Raw genomic sequence first — 20,812 nt, 5'->3', positions numbered from 1 at the left:
TGAAAGTAGAAAATGAATTAAGATATAACTTTTTGTCAGCCACCTATGTGATAAAGGTTATGGACAAACCAGTCAAGCTCAGTTTGTATGTCCAGTGCAGGAGTAGTGTGGTTAAATCTGACTGAGCAGAAGTGATAGAGCACACACACATGACATACTCTTCTCTCAGTAACATACAAGATAACAGATGCACCCTTTACTTTGTTTTTTTGGGTGGGGGTGGAGGTAGAGGACGTCCTCTCAGGTGTACAGGCGTAACTGTTTTCTGTTGATTACTGACCACATGATGTGGAAGGCTTTATGCTGAAACGTGTCAGCAGATTTGTCAGCCTTTTGAATGTGAATAAATGCATCTAAAAGACTGATACATCAGGTGATTCTGTTTGCTGTTCTCTGATTTTGTTCTAGATAATATAAGCTGCTTGCGTAACACCAGCCCCATCCTAGTGTCTACCTGTAGGCTCTGAATTCCCTACAGGAGAACTTTGTTATCGTCACTCCCTGTTTTTCTCTGTGCTGACTCTGTGTACTCTTGAGGGGAGTGACAAGATCAGAGCCAGACGCTGCATATATCAACTCAACACACATACTCTGTATTCACATACTTACCCCTTGCAAGAGAGGTGGCTTACTGAAAAGCAGTTGGTAGCTACAGTACAGTAGCAATTATATGTATAGTTTGGAGACGGATGTTTAAATAGACCGAGCTGTGGTGTGAGTGTCAGATCTGGTTGGCACTAGTGTCTTTGCATTCTTGAAACTATGCAACTACCCACTTTTATTAATATGTAAGTGTTCATGGTCAAAAAAAGTCTTTCTTGTCCATTCATGTTCTCCCTCCACTCTCTCCTCTCAGGCCAGCCAACTTGTTGTTGGACAGGAGCAGTTCAGAGGTTCCCTCAGTGGGGACGATGGGTGACTGGATGGATGGAATGAGGACCTTGCCTTGCAAGGAGGCCTTCTCTGGGGTCAGCTACAGCTCCTGTGACACCCTGGCCAAGACTTCCACAGAGTAAGACAACCGCACACACACTCACAGATACACACACATAGATACACACACTAGCTACTCTGCCTATTCATGTCAGCAGTGTTTACAGGGCCCCAGTACTGTGGCAAGGCCTTACTGGGAATTTGTTGAGGCTCTTGATGAAGAACACACACACACACTCTCCCCCTTGTTCTTTAGAAGTTAAGAAATCTACAGAGCCATTACTAAAGGTGTCCAGATGAGACTCATGGTAACTCATAATGACAGGCCTTTAGCCACGGTCTCAATGTTGCAAGTACGACCACTGAGGGAGAAGATGAGGCCATGAAAAGAAGAGATAAATAGAGAAACAGAAAGCGAGAGTGAGGGATAAAAGATAAACCACTGAGGGATGGAATGAGAGGGGGAATTTGAAAAGTTTGAAAAAAAGCAGAGAAGGGGGCCTTTCAGAGACCAAATGAAGACATGGTTGTCAATAGGTATGTACAGGGGTTAAATTTGTCCGGGGCTGTCCGGGGCTCAGGCCCGGCACATAGGCCTATGCTCTTATGTCATTCATCAGGGGATGTTTAACTTAGCACATCTTCAACATTGTATATATTTTTACACTTTTCTCGGTCTTAATAATTCAAACAATGACTAAAAGACATTTTCTTCGTTGCTCTGTATATATCCACACATATACATACAAACAAACAAAACAAACATGCATCCTTTACATAATGTTGAGGTGCATCAAGCCAGTGAGCTGAGAAAAAACAGCTAAACATTGCTCAGTTCACATGCGGCAGACTGTTCCATTTACTGAGAATATCCATTAATAAACCGGAAATTAGATTTTGTATTCAAATTAAAAATGGTATTATATAAAGAAAAATACATATTCAAAACATAATGTAATGTCTATATGTTGTTTTCTTATTTAATCGTGGTAATTATGGTGTTCTTCTCTTATGTAATATAATGTGTGTGTATTTTTGTTTTTGCTAAGAAAGGATGATTAAAATTTCCATGATTGCAACACCCTAAACATAACAGCTGAATTACAGTTTTGGTTAAATATTAAAGTCAACATTGACTTCAAGCACAAGACGGGATATAAGTGATATAAGTCACACATAGCCTACATAAATGGGAAAAAATGTTGACAGTTAATAGAATCCAGCAATTATGGTTCCCCTCAAATTATTTGTGTATAAATGTTTTGGGTTGTATACAATGTATATGTTGTTGGGTGTACACAATTTGTATGAGGACATTTTTGATAGGTTTTGGTTATATTAGAGGCAGAGAATATGCCATAGCATACTATATGGTTTCATGAGTCAATGTCACTAGATAAAGGAGAGTACCAGAGACACAGATTATATGCCTGGATCTACTGATAGGATCCTCAGGCTGACAAAGGTTTTGAGAAAGTGGATCAGGTATTTTAGGCTCAGTCTTGAGAGAGCTGCTACAAGGGACAATTAAGGACAGCTGACTTCTTTAATATTTACTTGTTATTATTAAAAACTTCCTTTCTCTCTCTCCCCCTCTCTCCCTGCCTCTCTATCTTTCTCCCTCACACTGTTGGCCTGCTGCTAGTTAATTGATGTGGTATGTGACCGGGTAAATAATTGGACATTTCTAATCATTGTGATCAAAGCAGCCATTTACTGTGGTGATGGCAGCAGTGGGGGCAGTTGGGGAGTGGCGGCCAGTGCTGGAGCCAGCTCCTGTCAGTAACTTCCAAAACCATTAACAGTGTGAGAGTTTTAATATATTAGAAACCAACTTGCAATTTCTTATGATTTTCTCTAGCATTGTTCCCCTTTCAGTTTCACATTACTGATCTACAGGTTACGTAATTTTTTGTGTTACATTCAAGCGGACGTACTATACAAACTTTTTTTTTTTTTTCTCCAGACATTTTTCATGCCATTTTATCAATGAATATGTTGAATCAATAAAGAGGTTCTCTTCAGTCCCCATGTTACAAAACAAAAATAGAAGACAGGTCTAGTTTTACACTTGTACGCTTGAACTCTACGGCACATATGCACGACTTATGGTGTAGACTCACAAACTCTGGCAAAGACGCATCTGGACCAGTAAACACTCTGGCTGGTGGTGATGTGGTGGGTGACGTACTACGAGTTGGGTGGTGCTTGGTTTTGCTGCGTCCATTTTCAACATGGCAGCCAGGTCATAAACTTTCTCATATTACAGTTAAACAGTGCACTAAAATATGTTTCTGAAAACATTTTAGGTGAGAATTGCAGTAACAGAATCTTGATTCATATTTGATCAGCACTGCTTAGTTTGACAGTTTGATCTGAGTTTTGTGAGCCAGGTGCGTTGCGCTGGACAGACTCATTTGCATAAAGGTGAAGTTGAGTCGTGATTATGCAAATTCAGATATGGTGATTGGTCCGTCAGCTCGCCGTGATGTATCCATCATGCACTGTGCGGCTGGATCTCCTGGTCTCCATAGAAAATGAATAGAATCCGTCAACTTGACATCTGTCAACGGATCAGGTGTCGGTTACCTTAATGAAAACGTATGGTCACAGCATCCACTCCATGAGTGGTCCACTTACATTATGTGACCAGTGCAGACTAGGTGGAAACTTACTGTGCATTGGTTATTGACAAAATACATCACAGATAAACTGCACCAGAGTTATCTTCAGAGGTGGGTCGTAACGTATTACATTTACTCCTTTACATGTATTGCAGAACACTTTTTACTCTTTTTCGAGTACATTTGCGATAAAATAAATGTACTTCTACTCTGTTACATTGGGCTACATTTCTTGCTATTTTTACTGATACATTTAGCTATAAATAATTTTTATATTCAGCTGAGCTCACACACACAACAGTGATTGTATCGATATCTAGATTGTATCACACTGTATTATGCCGCATAACAGCTTTCTGATATTGCCACTGCACTTTCTGACCCAAACAACTGATCTGCAGCATAATGCAGTGCATGGTTTGCATAGAAAAATGAAAGCCCTACGGTTGAAAAAATGTAGGGCCAAAGGAATGGGCCATCTGATGGACAGTACATTGCTTAGCTTCTATGCTGGTAGGCTGTTCCTGCCTGCTTCTCCAAACTGGGGGTGTGCCGACCCCCATCTACTGCAGGTACACTGACTATGAATAAGTACCTCCTACAACCCTACTTCAAAAAATCCAAACTATCTCAACAATATATGTGCACTTCACATTTGTTATTACTTGTTGAGGATGCGTTGTAATACATTCATGTATTATGGTTTCAAGATGTATTTTTTGAAAATAAGTGAAATTTATGTAATAAATTGTATCTAATGAAGTTACTCACTACTTGAGTAGTTTTGTATGAGATACTTTTCTACTTTTACCCAAGTAGTTATTTTTTTTCTGAGTACTTTTACTTCTACTTGAGTAAATATTATTATAAAGTAACTATGCTTTTACTTGAGTACCGTTGTTGTTTACTCTACACACAGCTGGTAATCTTGCACTTGCAGAAATCACATGGGCCTACATATTTCCTGAAGCTAGATGCTGAATTGGGTCATTGCAGTATTAATCCACTGAAGGCTGAGGCTATGGCATCCAAGGCTAGCTCAGCTACAAGGCTAGCAGTCTTATGGCTGAGACTATGCATTGCTCAGTATAGATTGCTCTATTGATTCATACAGTCTTAATCTAGTCCTTGATATTCAGCACAAGGCTTGGCAGTGCTCTGACCTCTGAGGAACAGCAATCATACTTGGCTGCAGTGTGCTGACTCATCTGCCGGAGTAATTGAAGTCTTTTTTCGCGGCGGGATAGGATAGACTGACTGGGAAATACCGCATCATTTGAAGAATTTTCTTCATCTGGACAAAGTGCATGCAAAGTTCATGTCAGGTAGAAAGTGACACACTTGACCTAATCTGCTGGACAAATGAAGTAAAATGAAGAAATACTTTACAGTACATCCTATCGTCTTGACAAATACTGTATTTAAAGTGAGCCAAAGCTTGGTGAGTTCAGTAACAGTCTAGTTTTCAGTTAAGTTTTCTATTGCACAAGCTTTGTGCTCATTCAACCCTTCCAAGGACACTGGACTGACACAGCAACGAATGAGATGATTACCACTGTTCAAGGATGGTCCTGTCTGCTCTTTGATATTGAAAGGGTTCCTGTCCACATGTCAAGTGGAGTAAAGGTTTAAAGCTTTAATGCTATTTGGCTTAGAGACAGCAGTCTATAATAATGATACAAAAAGAAAACAACATTGAGTTAAAGCAGAAATCAATATAAATAATACACAAGAACACAGGTTAATGTCGACTCCACTGTTGTCATTGTCACCAAAACAACCAGAAAAGGCAGCAAAAGACAAGAAGTCAGAAACCATGGGACACCATGTCACATCCACAGCTAGTAACCGGCCAAATCACATTTTGTTTAAAATGTGATTTGTACTTACTGCATAAAGTGCTTGAGATTTGTTGGCTTTACTCATGAAAAGCTGTTTAACATCAATGTAAACTGTTCTGAAACACCCTGCAAAGAGGTTTTGTTCTGGGGTGATGAGAATTGCTGACTCAACTCTGCAGAAGGAAACTTTAGACTTTTTTTTTTCTGTTTATGTTCTTGAAGTTGGCTGCCTATCTCTGGTTCTGATTTGTAATCATACCTCCTGTGTTTCATGTTTAAATTTGTAGATTGTGGCATTCTTTTTGCATCACTGTGTGGCTGCCCTGACATTTAAAAGAACAGGCCTATCTGATTAAGATGAGAAAAAAGCTCATTTAAGCACATTCCTACTCTTGTCACAAGGAGAGCATGGTTATTCAAAAGCATAACAAACTTTTTTGATTCATACAAAAGATGACACACAGATGCATTAACTCTCAATGCAACAACATTAAGGCACAAAGGAGATTAATTAGTATGTTTTTGTGTTTTAAATGTATAATTACAATGAAGCATTTGATTTCCACAATGTTCCAAACATCAAAACCTGTCTGTCTAACTACCCACAAAATCTTAAAGTGGGAACATTTGCCATGATCCCATGACATATTGGGAATTCCATTTAAAACTTTACACTGTATTAAATAAGGTTATCTTACCTGCACACAACTTTAAGTTCATCTTATATTGTGTTTCAATTTAAAACTGTTGTGAGTTGATGCTGTGGTGTGTCTTATTTTGTTTGCTTCTCAATTGTCACTGCACCCTTGGACAGCCACAAGAGCCTCACAAGTAGGAGGGCCAGAAGGCCCCTTTACCCTGTTGGCCCTGCTCCATAGATCGAGAAACCAGGATAGATGTCTTGCATAAGTCTTCCAAAGATTAATGGTTATATCCAAGAACAGTTAGTTCTTTTTGCTAAAAGGATTGTCCACAAGTGACCACTAAATATGTGTTTTTCTGTATATTTTGTTAAAAAATGTTACCATGTCCAAAACACATGAATTACTGTCCAGTGTACTGAAAGCTTAGTATCTTACTTTCCTGAATGTAACATGCAGTAGATGTTTACTGTACATTGTATTCTAAATGATACATGTTTTAGACTTATCCTTTACAACTAAAATGTGTTAAATATCATCCAAGACATAACACATATTGTTGGCATCCAGTTTAATGTCTTAACATCGCTGGGCATGGCTGTTTCTCAGTAGAGTGGTTCTGACGGAGGTCCACGTCACACCGGCCACTTGCCCAGAATGGGAGCCGTCCATGGGGATCACCACTCTCTAACGCCCTGCTCCTGTCCGCCTCCTCGGGCTCTGGATGGTGGGTGGTGGAACGAGGCTAAGGCCCCGCTTGGGAGCAGTAATTGAACTCCAGAACCACTGATGGGCCTTCACTTGACTGACTTTTAAAGGGATAGTTAGTAATGACTCTATAGCTATGTTTCCATCTCACTGTAAGCTGTAACTACAAACAAAAGTAAAAGATACTTTGAACGGCCAATTTAAAAGCAAATGAGGACTGATGTTCAAAGTAGGGTAACAAAGTATTTTTACCTATCAAAATATTACTTAATTAATTATACTGAAAGTTAAATGTTTACTGTAAGCTGATCATTTTACATAATAATTTTCATTGTTAGCATGTGGATGGAAACCAAGCTATTGTGTCTGTATAGCATACTCTTGGTTTTATTTACCAGAAACTTTATGGAAATTCACATGGAATTGTACAGTTTACATTCAGTGCTGTATGTAGGTACCAAATAAAACTGATTTAAGTTAACTATCCCTTTATATTGTAGCACAGAGTGAATTAATGTCTGTCTCGGTGTGTGCTGTTTTGGCTGCTTTTGCAAACTAAATGCTCTGCTTCCGTAATAAATACTTTTTGTTATAATGTTTTTAATGACACTAAAATGTCTCAATGGCTGAACGTGTTTGTTATAGTAATACCATCACTCCAACTGCAACTCCGCTGCTTCTACTAATACAATACCTTTGTTATAATAACTGAGCAAAAGAGATTTGTCTTAACATGTGACTATTTCCTCTTGTGTACTGTCATATCAGCAACTCTGTGTGTTGATTTGTGCATACTATGTATTTTAGAGTTGTTGGTAGTGTTTGTTTAAGAAATGGCTTAATGTTTTACCTAAGATGACTAACTACTGTGTGTATTTGATTTGTACAATGCATAACACCCGTGACACTAAAGCTGTAGCTCTAAATGGGCTAGTTTTCCTGAACAGATGGTCTTTTCTTACACTTGAATGCATGCACAGTAACAAATATTTTAGTTTTAGGTTAACAGATCCATCTGAATCCATGTTATATCTTACACATGTACCAGTGCTGCTCCTTTCCACGCACTCCTACCTGCCTGTAAAATACAGTCCAATGCAATGCAGGAAACTAGGTCTTTTTTATGCCACTGTGGCTCTTGCATGCCATTGTTTCCTCCACTGACAGGGTCAGTGGAGGTAGCTGTCAGTGTAACCCCCACAGGCCCATCTCCCTGTTTGTTAGTGATGGAGAGTGGAAGCAACAGTCCCTCCCCTATATCCCATACAGAGATGTGGCAGCTCAGTAGCCTTCTGGGAAATGCAGTCCTTTGTTAATGGCAGCTGCACGGGAAAGTGAAGGGAGCAGCGCTGGAGGCATGTCATTAAATGTCACATGGGTGTCACATCCTTCATCACTAACGTACACTTTCTCCCAATCTTTCCCTCTGTCTCTCTCCCTGATTGTATCTCGTATTTGACCTCTCCCACCCTCTCTCTCTCTCTCTCTATCTATCTCTCTCTCTCCTTCACACACCAGGGATTTGAAAAAGGTTGGAGTGACTATCGTTGGACCGCAGAAGAAGATCGTGAGCAGCCTCAAAGCCCTTGAATCCCACACCAAGAATGGCCCAGTACCTGTTTAAAAAAATGAAATCCACAAATGAAAACCACCAGAGACCTGTCTGTCGGTCTGTGTTAACAGATTGTGGGAGCTAATCGCACTCTAACACAGTGACTGTGTATCCAAACTATAATGGAAGAAAATGGAGGAATAATAGGGAATTAATCAAACGAGGGCTTTCATTGTTCCGTTGAAAGACAATATCAAGTCCTGACAGAGAAATGGGAAGAGTCCAGTGCAGCTAGACTCTTGAACCCTCCGTCCTTCCATGCCCAAGTTGAGATGCCTTACAGACAATAAGGGGGTGGGGGTGGTGGGAGTAGAGAGAGCAGAGGGGAGCCAAGGAGGTCCAAGAAACCTGGTCAGGGATACAAACTTGGACTGGACTGGGATACAGGGCAAGAATTGGACAAACATAAGGCAAATATAAAGCTGCAGCTCTCCAAGATTGGCAAAGCTGGATAGCAGAGCCGTCCCTTTACAGCCAGTTGGGGACGGGCATGCTCACAGTCTCCTCCCACCACACCTGATCAGCAGCCTGCGGAGAAAGGCAGCGGAATGGCTGAGGTACCCTGTGTGAAAGGTCATGGCAGACAGCAGCAGCTGACCCCCATGTGGACCCTTCCTGGACTAATGAAGTCTTGAGGCGTGAAATTCTGTTGTAACTACCTACATTTACTGTTTCTTTCCATGAGAGAACGAGCTGGTATAACTATACGGACACACCTAGACAATAACTCTGTAAGATCTAACCTATAGCATTTGCATTCAGTAGACATGTCACATAAAAGCAATAATTATAAATAATCCATTAAATAGTTGCATTGTATGGAAGCCATGAGTCTGTCACATATACTATGTATTGAACGCTGTGCTTTGGAGGTACAGGGGCCATAACACACTTCACACAGAGAATTTTCCATTTGGTGACATATATGTTCAATGTGCTTATGAGCAGATATTGTACAGTTATAGTGCTGTTCCCTCAACCCAATGCCCTTTGTGTGAAATCTCAGGATGTATACGTTCTTTGTTCTTTTTTCTCTAACAAGGGGAAACAGATCAAGTAAATGGAGCAGAACCAGGAATTGAGGGTGCAAGTTACAAGAGACGAGAGCAGGAAGAGAGAAATTGATAAGAGTTAAAGAGATGAAGCAGTATTATTCAAAACTCTTCTTCAGACATTCTTGTCGTATTACGGAAGTGTTTTAAACTAGAAATGTGTTTGTACTTGAGTTTCTTTTTCAGGGAAGACAAGTTAACATCAATAACCATAAACAACTATACTCTACTCAGTAAGTTGAGAACACTGCACCTTTGAGGGTGTTGTAAACCTATGGTCCCCTTGCTTTGGTCTGAATCCATAACTTATTAACAAAAGCCAGATGAGATCTGTCATTTTCGTCTTTGTTCAGAAATTATCTCTAAAAAAAGAAAGGACTTTGTTTTTATTGTAAAATTTGCTCTTAATCCATAAATTCTGGTGTGTTTAATGCAAAAAGTAGAGTGCCTCATGTATTTGGGTTGGATCATGTTGGGATCACCATGCAAAAAGCTCCAGTTTTGGTTTGGTTTCATCAAAGTCTAATTTCTGTGTTCTCATATGGACACACGGTTTATTGTCACTGCCCTAAACTAACAAGGTATGAAAATCCCCTAAGAGAGATGCAACACTTCTAATAAATGATTGCTTTCTGATCGTACAGTACTAGTCAAAAGTTTGGACACAGTTGAATGACAAAGGGAGTCCAAACTTTTGGGTACTTTATATCCAGGATGGGATTTCCTGAAGGCACCTTAGAATTTAGATGATACAATGCAATACATAAAGATGCTAGTCTCCTTCTTTGACGTCACCCAGCCAGTCCCTCAGTGCTACACATAACCAATGTTTGTGAATTGGCACTTTGGTACTTTGTGCTGCTGGATGAGGAATATTCAACTACGAGGGTTCTATCTTTAAGCTTGTCCCAAACGCTTAGTATACGATATTTGAGCACTTTGCTTTGAATGGGAATGTTATTGCCTTGGCTATAGACTAAACTAATCTAATGGACAGCGGTGATTTTGGTGCTTTTGGGAAACCCAGCCCTGTTCATTGTGTCAGTCAGTCCTCTGTTACTTGGTCTACCTGTGGATGCTGCTGTTGCTGCTATGTGGTCTAATTAGCATGTACATAATGTAAACCATCGTAATGATAGCAACTAGCCCTACAGATCCCACTATATGTACATGGCCATCCCTCTTTGTACAAATTTTTGTATGTATAAAAGAATAAATAAAAATTGTGCAACATTTTTAATTAAAAAAGAGACAAAAATCATCTGTATTATATTTTATCTTATTTTGAATTATATTTGTCAGCTTTGTTTGTTTTTATTTTCTACAATAAAAAAAAGGCAATTGTGATTACGTTATTATTTATTTGTTAACATTATACAGCGCAATGTTGATGTCTTTTTTGTAGCATACAGTAAATTATGTGTCAGTGTTATCTGTGTTTTGGTTTTTGACTTACTTTATAAACCTGGGACATCTGAGAGAGCAATACTGTTATGCACCCCCATATCCAGTTCCCTCATTTTTTTTGTCTCAAGACTGACCCGTGTGTCTGTGTGAGAGTTTATGTGTTCAAATGTAGATGGCCTTGTCTACTAATGTAAAATGATTTGTAGTGGAAACATTTATATTTTTATAATAAATATTGGCAAAATATTTTCCAAAAAATGGATGATGATAGAATTGTTCCTGTGTTTTTATTTTATCATGTGATTGTCTTTTACAAAATTTACAAAACCACAGAGAGCGAATGTATTTTCTGAACATATAATTGAGAACTTGAATAGCGTCTGTTCCGTTAAGCTCTGTAACTCCTTATACCCAGTTTAACAGGCATCCGCTATAGTGGAAAAACTTGCAAGATTTCAATACCCTGTCATATTAACAAGGATAAAACAATTCTATTAGCATTCAACAGCTAAACCTCCAATGAGGATTTGCCTGAGGTGTGCCTGTGCCTGAAATGCATGGCAGTTGTAGATACTGTGTATTAAAGCCTATTAAAAACCCATGACTTATTTTAATGGATGATTACATTCTGTAAACTAACTTCAATATGGAGACTGTCCTCACCAACCATATATTTAAAATATATTTCCATATGTAACAAGATGCCATCTGTTTACTTTAAATTCCATAGATCACTGTTTTGTCACATTTTTCCTTTAAAGCTAGTAATCTTATCTGATATAAAGTACAGACAAGTGTTTCAAATTCACTGATTCAACATGAATGTTCTAAGAATTTGCAAATAAAATCTAGAGTAAAAATCACACAGAACATATGGATGCTTATATTAGATTTAAGCAATGTGTACACACATATATATAAAAATATATCTGAGGTACACATACATTTAAAGCCAAGTAAAGAAAGATCAAAATTTATTCTGTCTTTTAAGTCAGTGTGTAAAAAATATGAAGTATTACAAGACAGAAATTAAAACAGAGAAACACATTGAGTGTGTATACCACATAATATAAATACAAATATTACATTTAACTTACTTTACCTTACTAGACTGACTGTGTGTTTGACATCTAGGCAACTGAACCTTTATTTTAAGGCAACTTTCTAGAAAAACAAGCCCAAATTTTCTTTTAGGCAGACATGGCAACCCTGGTCAGAAACACGAAGAGATGAATGTTGGTGCATTTCAGTCAATTCAACGTTCTGTCCCATCTAATGGTTATGAGGTGTTGCTTCTAAAGATTTCACAGAAGAGGTCTTGGAGAATCCTCTCATTATGAAAATGACCATATAAAAGTCCATTCTTCGATTATTTTATTTAAAATCAAGACATAATTCAATTTTCTTTTTAAAAAAATAAGTAGTGATTATGCATTTTCAAACATGAAAATGAAAACAGAGAACAACACTTTCATAGAGTTTGCCCCTTCATTCTTTGATGTCCAGAATAGTACTTCACATTTCCCTCTGTGTAACAAGTGTTTTATTTGCTTAAACTTAACCATATTTTAATAATAGTTTATTTGCCATAACTGAATGATTGTATTATTTTTTTTATCATATCATATGCATAGGTGCTATATGCACCCATTGCGGAAATAAGTAACTTTTCAAATACTGCTATTGAACATTTAAAAGAATTATCATTTACCATAATCCAGGGTTTTGTAGAATCATTCAGTATTAACCTTCTGTCTGGTGACGGGATTGTCACGTTTCATGCACCTGTCTATACCGGACCCCTTTGTCCACAACTCCTTCCACATCTGGTAACCAGCTCCCAACCACCTCAACCTCTGTTTCTAATCCCTTCCACCCTGCTGTCTCCTCCTTGTTTCCCCAGCCACATCTAATAAAGCATTTTGTTTCCGATCTTCCGTTGTTAAAGTACTTTTGTTGTGTGATTTCAATATGGAAGATCTTCCTTTCTTTTTCTTTTTTCTTTTGCTGACAGGGAGGAGATGAGAAAGAGTGATGGTCACTCTGCTCAATGTTGAAAGGCTGACACTATCCAGATGTTCCCAGGCAGATGTGCACAGAGAGAAAACAGGACATTGCCCTCCCCACGTCAGGAAACAATGAACACACTATGCTTGACAACGTCACCAATTTGGTCTTGTTTTTATCTATAAAACCTCCATGGTACTCAAACCACCGGGGTGATGAGAAAGACAAAGGCGGGGCGGAAGTGGGGGAGGTAGAGAGAGTGAAAGCTGAGAAATGAAGCCATAGAAAGGAGGATAGAAGGCAGGTATGCTCAAAGTCCAATGCCTGTGTCAGTTCTGTCCAAGCAGATGAGAACTTTGCGAACAATGGCATATGATAATGCAGTAATGCAGGAGAAGATTAACCAGCACCATTCATCATCTTGCTTGGCAGCGCGCTGTTGAAATGTGCTCCCTTAGCTACTGCAGATACAGAAAGCACGGTTCCACTTGGAGAGTAATGATAATGAGAAAACAAAGTCATGATGTGTAAAATTCATTTCCCACTTTGAACAGGGGTAATATGTAATCATCAAAAATATAGTTCCGCAATAAGACATTGTTCCTTTTCCCAGACCTTTGACAAACCACCACTGTTTCTATATGGGTTTGGATTTCATAGAATCATAAAAGTATTACAACCAGGTTTTGAACTTGAATTTTATTTGAGTAACTAATGTACCCTCTTCATGGGCCAAACCATCTCCTTAACACAAGCCAAAGCAAGGAAATACAGTAAAACAAAGACACATGCTTGTTATTCAGGCAGATGAATGAAAAACAAACATAACTGTTGATCTGCAAACAGTGTTATGCTGACTTGAGGCCATTTTCTTCTCTCTAACCTTTTATTTTTAAATTGTTTGTCAACCATTCACTCCATCATGGTTGAGGAAGCATAGTTTGTGCATTAGAATTTTGCCTTATACATGTTCTTGATTTTTGGACAGCAAGAAATATTGTCCTCATTAGCTACCAGCTAATGTATCCAATTCCAGACAAAGACACGTTTCATTTTCTGCTGTACTGTATGTATTTTATGAAGCGTGTTTTGTTGTTTAGATACAGCTGATGGAAATGCACCTGATTTTTATTTATTTATTATTTATTTTTTAAGAAAGAGCAGGACCACAACCCATATCCTATCCCCCCTGTGTGGAGATGTCTCCTCCTTTTGAAGCCTGCTACATGGCCTCATCCCTCTATCGCTCCACTCTTCCCTCTCGGTTCCTGTTAAAAACTGGCCTCAAGCTGTGTGCAGCTGCTTTGCAGGGCCTGACGCAATTTTACAAACTCATAGTGCCCCGTTCAGCTACCCCTGCGGCCCGCTGTGAGGATGTCATCCTTCTAAGCTGACTTCCTGGGTTCAAAGTTCACTGATAAAGGACCAGGATGTCATGTGTTAATTATCTTTGTTGCACACCATGTTTATCTGTCTGCAGAAATTGATTGTGGAAGCATTGAGGCTTTGCCTCTCCAGTGTTGTACTAAATGTGCAAGCACACACACAAAGCGAGGCAGTGCTGACACAAAGAGAATCTTATATGTACACATGTTCACCGGAAGGGTGCTCCTTGCAGTGTAAGCAGAAAGCTGTCACAATATTGTCTCCAACCACACACATGTACATGTGCACACACGCACGAAGATAGATAGATTCTAGTTGTTGGCTTTGTACTGTTTGTGCTCTCTATGGAACCTAAACACAGACAGACTCTTCAATCATTTTATTACCAAAGTAACTTGAAGTGTTATCATCACAGCACACACACATACAGGTCCCACGGCTGCAGTGCTAACACCACTTCTGTCACTTTAACAAATGGTGGTACCAGAAAGAAATGTGTGATGAAAATATCATCACAGTCAAAGACTCTTTATCAGTGGTGATATGATGGGGAGACAACTAACAGAATGTTTGTCTTTTTAAGTGGAAAGTACAGGTATGGCTGCAGTTTGATAAAACAAGATCCCAGGTAAAATCTTTCTCACTGAGCTGTTTCAAGGTGTTTTGTCCAGAGAAAGCTTCTGGCTACTTTATTCAACAAGATAATGTAAGCTCAGCTGTTGAAATTAAAAGGTTCTGGGATACTAAAAAAATCCCTTCATGGAGGTTTGCAAGTGTGTCAAAGTATTTACTGATCTAATTGGAGTAGAAATGTCAACCTTAGAGATTATTTCCTCACAGCAGGACTGTCTTTTCATGATGAGAACACACAAATCAGAACCAAAAACCTTTTTTTAAATCTGGGGGACTAAGTATAGCAATAAGACCATGATCAGACTCAACTACAGGAAGTTAAGAATACTTACAGATAAGAAATAATAAAACATATAGAGCCATAAAACTTTCCAAATGTTCCACAGTGAGACTGGTAGTTGACTTATCTCCCTCAGTGATTTATGACTTTTTAAAATTTCTGATCCAAATCCACACAGTTGCTCATTGTTTGCATTGTTGAGTCAAACAGTATAGTTTACACCCACCAAAGTGCTAGAAATGTCGGAGTAGCCAGTGACCTTCCATTGCCTCCATAATAAATGAAAAGGACTTTTACTCACAGAACCTCTGTGGCCAATTTGCTTGAGACACATTTAAATGCACAAAAAAAAACAAATTTGGGTAACTGATGTGGTTTAATAAAGCAGTTTCACCCACATTACAGTATTTCTGGCCAGTGTCTAAAACCTTGTCATTACATTATCAATTGCCACAACCTCTCACAGTAAGAAACGTACTCTGGACCTCAGCCCAGCACCCTATAGATGAAGATCAAAGTGAATGTAATGATACCCGAAGAGGCAGTGCTATTACCACTCTGTCTGTTAATGTTAATGGCTGAAGCGAGGCTGTAGAGCTGCTGGTCCTGCATGCTGTTGACACCAATGTCCAGACCAGAGAGAATTGATTTTCCATGAAAGCTGAGTGATGTGGAGGGACTGCTGGGTCTCTGATGTCAGCACTCTGTCATCTCTCTCTCTTTCTCTCTCTCTCTCTCTCTCTCTCTCTTTCTCTCTACATCATCTCTGTCACTCTCTGCCCTCCTTTCTCTCTAGTCTTTTCATCGTCCATCTCCTATTCTTCCTCAGTTAATTTTCAGTCTTTTCTTCTCTCTTCACCTCTCTGCTCTCTATCCTTAATTTACAGCTCCTGCTCTTCTTCTGTCTCACCTTGTCTCATGTCCTCACCTCTCTCCTTTGCAATTTTTCTGTCTTTTAGTCAATTCTGCTTTATTAGCATTACGTATTGATAATATTCATTAGGGGTCAAATTATAAACATTAACCGCTTATTAGTACTAATTAAAACATAAGCGAATTGGCATCCCTTGCTCTCCTTCTCCCTCCATCTCTGTGTCTCCTTCTATAGCAGCAGGCAGGATGATTACATGATCACAATCCTAAATAAGAGCCCGATTTCCACTGCTGTCACACTCTTTGCATCATGCCCATGAATTAATTTCATACAGCTGAGCTCTTTATTTTGAGACAAAATAGCCTTTTGTTTACCATGTATCCAGCTCTTATGCATTTCTGCCAAAGGAGGAGAGAATTAGAGGTACATTTTGGGAGTTAGAGCATCTGCAGGCTTGCTTCTAGTTTGTCTCTTGCATTCTTTAGGCTTATTGTCTGTGTACTGATACACACATGCTAATGGCAATGGGAAACATTTACATTCATTTTTGGACAGTCTGTAATTTCAGTCTTTGGGAATTTGTAGCCATTTCAGGTTTCTTGATAAACAGATGGTCGCAGAAAATTTCGACGACTGATTTATATTTGTTTGATGTAAATTATTGTGCTAAACCTATAAATTTCATAGCTCTGACATGCATAAATATGTTTGCATAATCAATTTGGTGATCAGTGCAAAAAATGCGTTGTAAATTTCGATAATGCCATAAAAATTCCATTAGAAAATTAGTTCCCATCAGTATATATGCAATAATGTAGAGTTAAATTAATGACCAATTCAGCTATTATTGAATATCAGCATTAAACCTTTTTCTTTTTTTTTGGAGCTATTGTGCAACATACATGTACTGTAAATAAGCCCTTGCTTTGTGCAAACTCAGTGTGGCCTCCTGAAAAACTTAAGTAGCACTCAGTATTTTCTACTTGTGTTGTGTTTAACACTCAGTGACCTAGTTCTTAACCTTTACATACTGTTTAGGTCAACTTTGACCCATTTTGACATTTGAAAGCAATTAAACACCCTGAATTACACTTTTTAAGCCTGAAATTTTATGACTTTTCCTAAAGTGGCCCAGAATATACAAAATTGGAAACAAAACCCATTTATTTTCGTGCAGCTGGTATAAATTTTTGCACATAGAGGGTGTTTCAAGTCAAAATTGACCCGTATTTATTTAAAGAGATTTTAAAGTCACCAGAGGGGGTCAGATCAAGGTAAAGGGTGGTTACGGGGAATCTGGAAACAGGGGAACTACAGATTGACATTTCTGTGCATTTTTGTCCTTGGGCCAGTAGGAACAGAGTTCCTTGACATGATCACAAGAACTGCCCAAGTTCCCATTATTGCTATATTTCCCAGGGTTCCCCACCCACGTGGGCTCCTGTAGACCTTTGAGGTATTATGGGGGAGTCTTGAAACAATGAAAGAGTAAAACTGTGTGTATCATTATATATGCTGTACATACAGTAGGGACATAGGGTCACGAGGTGCCTTGACTTGACTTGTCACAGCATTTGCACCTGCAAAAAAGCCTATACAAAGTAACAAATCAAATCCATCAATTCCCAGGCAACCAACGTAGGGGTTGCCCAACATAATCCCCCACATGGTGGAGGGCAGCTTTCATAGGACAAGTACCACCTGAGCCCCTATTTCACTGATTTGGTGGATCTGTTATTCCATGATAAAAAAGGGCACAGTGAGTTGAAGAAAAAGTATTAGAAGAGGAGGACAACATGGAGGAAAGGCCCTTGTGACTTTTTTCATGCAAAAGCAACATCACCTTCCCCACACGCCAGCCACACCAGACACAGCAGCACAGTGGTCTGAATCTTGCTCCGATCAGTCTGCAGTCCCAAAGTTTATTGCCACAAGGTTTGAAATTTACAAACCAGTTTGTTGTTTTCTTTAATGATTAATACAATCAATGCACAGTTGATGGTGTGGAAGTGACAGATGCTTTATGGGCAGTGCTGATTGTTACAATGAAACTTACCATTCAAACATTTTATTGCATCCTTTACTCTCAATAAAATGAATAATGACTGTTATGTTCTCTTATATAGATAACATAAGATCATAATATAGTGTGATTAAAAACGCATTTTCTCTATTAATGAATAGCGTCGAACCTAAAGAAAACACTCTCTGCTCTCTGAAATAGTGTTAATTTTGTCATGAACAGTATTTAACTCTATTTCATTTTATTTGCTGTATCTCACTAAAATGTCCTGCTGGAGAAAAACACATTTCCTGACAGGGATTTATCATTTATTATTGACCTTAAATAATATTATAAGATATTAGTAATTGTTACAATCATTTCCTCCCACTCAAAATCTAAAGTTCAAATGTTGTGTTTTAGTCGTTTGAATTTGCTGCTTTTATGTTGAGTACAATTGAACCTGTTTATGACTCCAGTGATCATTTGATTTATCATCAAAAGTGTTATCATTTTATTGTAATAATAATATTGTTATTTTAAGTGAGTCTTCTCTAGACTCACACACTTTCACACAAATTCAAAACTCATTCTAAAAAGAGAGGAGGCCATTCCTCCTCTCTTTTTCTCTCTATCCCTCCTTCCCCTCTTCTGTCTCTCTCTTCTCTTCTTCTCTCCATTGCTCCATCATTCCATCCACATATTAAAGCCATATATCACCAGGATCAAACCCAGTGTGTGAGAGCTAGCGACAGGCTGATTTACTGGTGGGTTTCCTCTGTGTCTGTGAGTTTTTTGATTGGGGTCGAGGGCCAGGGACACAGGGATACATTTCTGAAAAGGTCTCTCTTTGACTACTGGTGTTTCTAGCGTGTTTCATGCTTTCTCGCTCAGCTTGACCTCCGTGAATTGCAAGGCCACATGTTAATGCCACTTTTGACTTAAACAACTGAGTTCCAAAAAATGTAGACAGCCCTCACCAGCTGTTGCAGTGGTTAAGAGCCTCTCGGGACTGTTTTTATTCTTCAGTGGGTTGCCATATTTTTGTAAAAACTCTGAGGCTCTATTTGATTAGTGTGGCCAGCTTCCACTAAAAGTCACTTTCCTTTGACAAATTAGGGGCAGACTTTACCATCAGCCAAGGAAGGTAACTGCCTGGGCAACTGAAAGGGGCCCCAAACTGCTTTATAGTAGATTTATTATGATGTTTAGATATAAAACATATACTATTCTAAATCATAAATACAGTAACTTACTATAAAAGGCCCCATAAATGCTTCCGTCAGTGTGATCACAAAAGGAAATTTAAAATCATCATTATCAGAACTTTAACCGAGGATCCTTTTCAGCATTTATGATTATTTGCTATATTTCAAACCATCGCTTACATAATACATTACAGTGCCGTCATTTCCAGGTATGATTTAACTTGTTGAATTTCTTACTTGCAGTTCTACAGTAGTTTTTCTTTCCTGTATCTTGTTAGCGCGTCCTGCTGCAGTGACCACATTATCCCACAGACAGCAATGACGTTTCAGTCTATGTTAAGACAGTGTAATCTAATGCGATCTCACACCGAGTTTCACTATTTATCTCTTCTACCATCTAACGTTGATTCTCAATTACTTGCTTCCTAGCTTAAGACTTTCAGACATAATGACTGTGAGAGAACAATATGTAAAAATGCTAGTTCTCATAATAATGGAGGTGGAGCTGCTGTGTGGGTAGTTCTTCCCAGAACAATAATAACCTAATCCGTACCCAGTCTAGAAGAACTCAGGCCAGGATCCATGACTTAACCCAACCAGCATACACAACACTGAATCTGTGCTTGCACACATAAATACAGGGCACTGGGCAACTGGGACATAACGCAGTGAAAACAACAAATGACACAAGCAGACGTACTGCTGAGACCATAAGGCCTGCATGCATGAATGCTTGCACATAGTGCATAAAGCAAGATTTCTATCTCTCACACACTCTGTGTCTCTCTCTCTCTTTTTTCTCTCTCTACTTTATTCCTCTTTCCTCTTGTGTGTTTCCATGTCAGCGGAGGAGACATGACAAGTTCTTTCCGGCCTTTCCCCAAAGTAAACCAGTTCAGATTTTACCACAGTGCGTCTGTCAGCCAGCCAGCCAGTCAGCCAGTCAGCCAGTCAGTCAGTCATACCACACTAGTCCAGCAGGAATGCAGAAGAAGAGTCCAGCCAATGGGTTACTTCTTTTATTGTGAGTGATTTCATTTGCAAAGTGATCATGCTGAGGAAGAGAATGTGGAAAATACATGCAAGTGTAATAGTATAGTAAATGTACAGTATTATGTTTAAAAGCCATAAATGTTACATGGTTCACATCTGAGTAATCTGTTTATATATAGTCTCAACATATAATTGGATGCTTATGAGCACAGGTCATATCCCCTTTAAGATTAAAATTATACAGAATTCAAGCTGTGTAGCTAGTTGATGACTGACTTGTGTAAGGCTGTGTCTTATGGCTGTCCTGTAATGCTTCTCCCTTCCTCTGTCTCATATATACACATAAGGAATGTAAAGCTATTTATTTTTGTGTTAATTCTGCCTGACATTTACAATTACCGCTGTGTTTGGTTGCAGCGGGGCCTGCTTTAACAGGGCTGTTGACTGTCAAATTTGGTTAGGTCTCCTTAGATCTCAGCCCTCCTTTCATGGGGACATTATTGTTTGTGTGTCTGTGTGTGTGTGTGTGTGTGTGTGTGTGTGTGTGTGTGTGTGTGTGCAGAGGAGGGAACAAATCCTTGCTCACATGTGTGCTTTAAATGTGCTGTTCT

At 38.9% G+C, this 20,812-nt stretch overlaps 1 protein-coding gene across 6 annotated transcripts in view; it reads left to right on the top strand.

Annotated features, from left to right (window-relative positions):
* epha3 (eph receptor A3) overlaps nt 1-11,091 on the top strand; it is a 103,340-nt gene extending 92,249 nt beyond the window's left edge. For 4 of the 6 annotated variants that reach the window (XM_067603264.1, XM_067603263.1, XM_067603269.1 and 1 more), the window contains 2 exons: nt 857-1,012; nt 8,266-11,091. In XM_067603264.1, coding sequence (XP_067459365.1) covers nt 857-1,012; nt 8,266-8,371 — 262 coding nt within the window. In that variant the 3' untranslated portion in view covers nt 8,372-11,091. Of the gene's footprint in view, nt 1-856; nt 1,013-6,648; nt 6,767-8,265 lie in introns of all 6 variants that reach the window. The other 2 variants (XM_067603267.1, XM_067603265.1) reach the window with 2 other exon arrangements.
* Nucleotides 11,092-20,812: the final 9,721 nt, after the last annotated feature.

Source organism: Thunnus thynnus, chromosome 11 (genome assembly GCF_963924715.1).
Source record: "Thunnus thynnus chromosome 11, fThuThy2.1, whole genome shotgun sequence".
NCBI lineage: Eukaryota > Metazoa > Chordata > Actinopteri > Scombriformes > Scombridae > Thunnus > Thunnus thynnus.
Note: the sequence above shows the minus strand (reverse complement) of the source record. Positions and strands in the feature narration are given on the sequence as shown.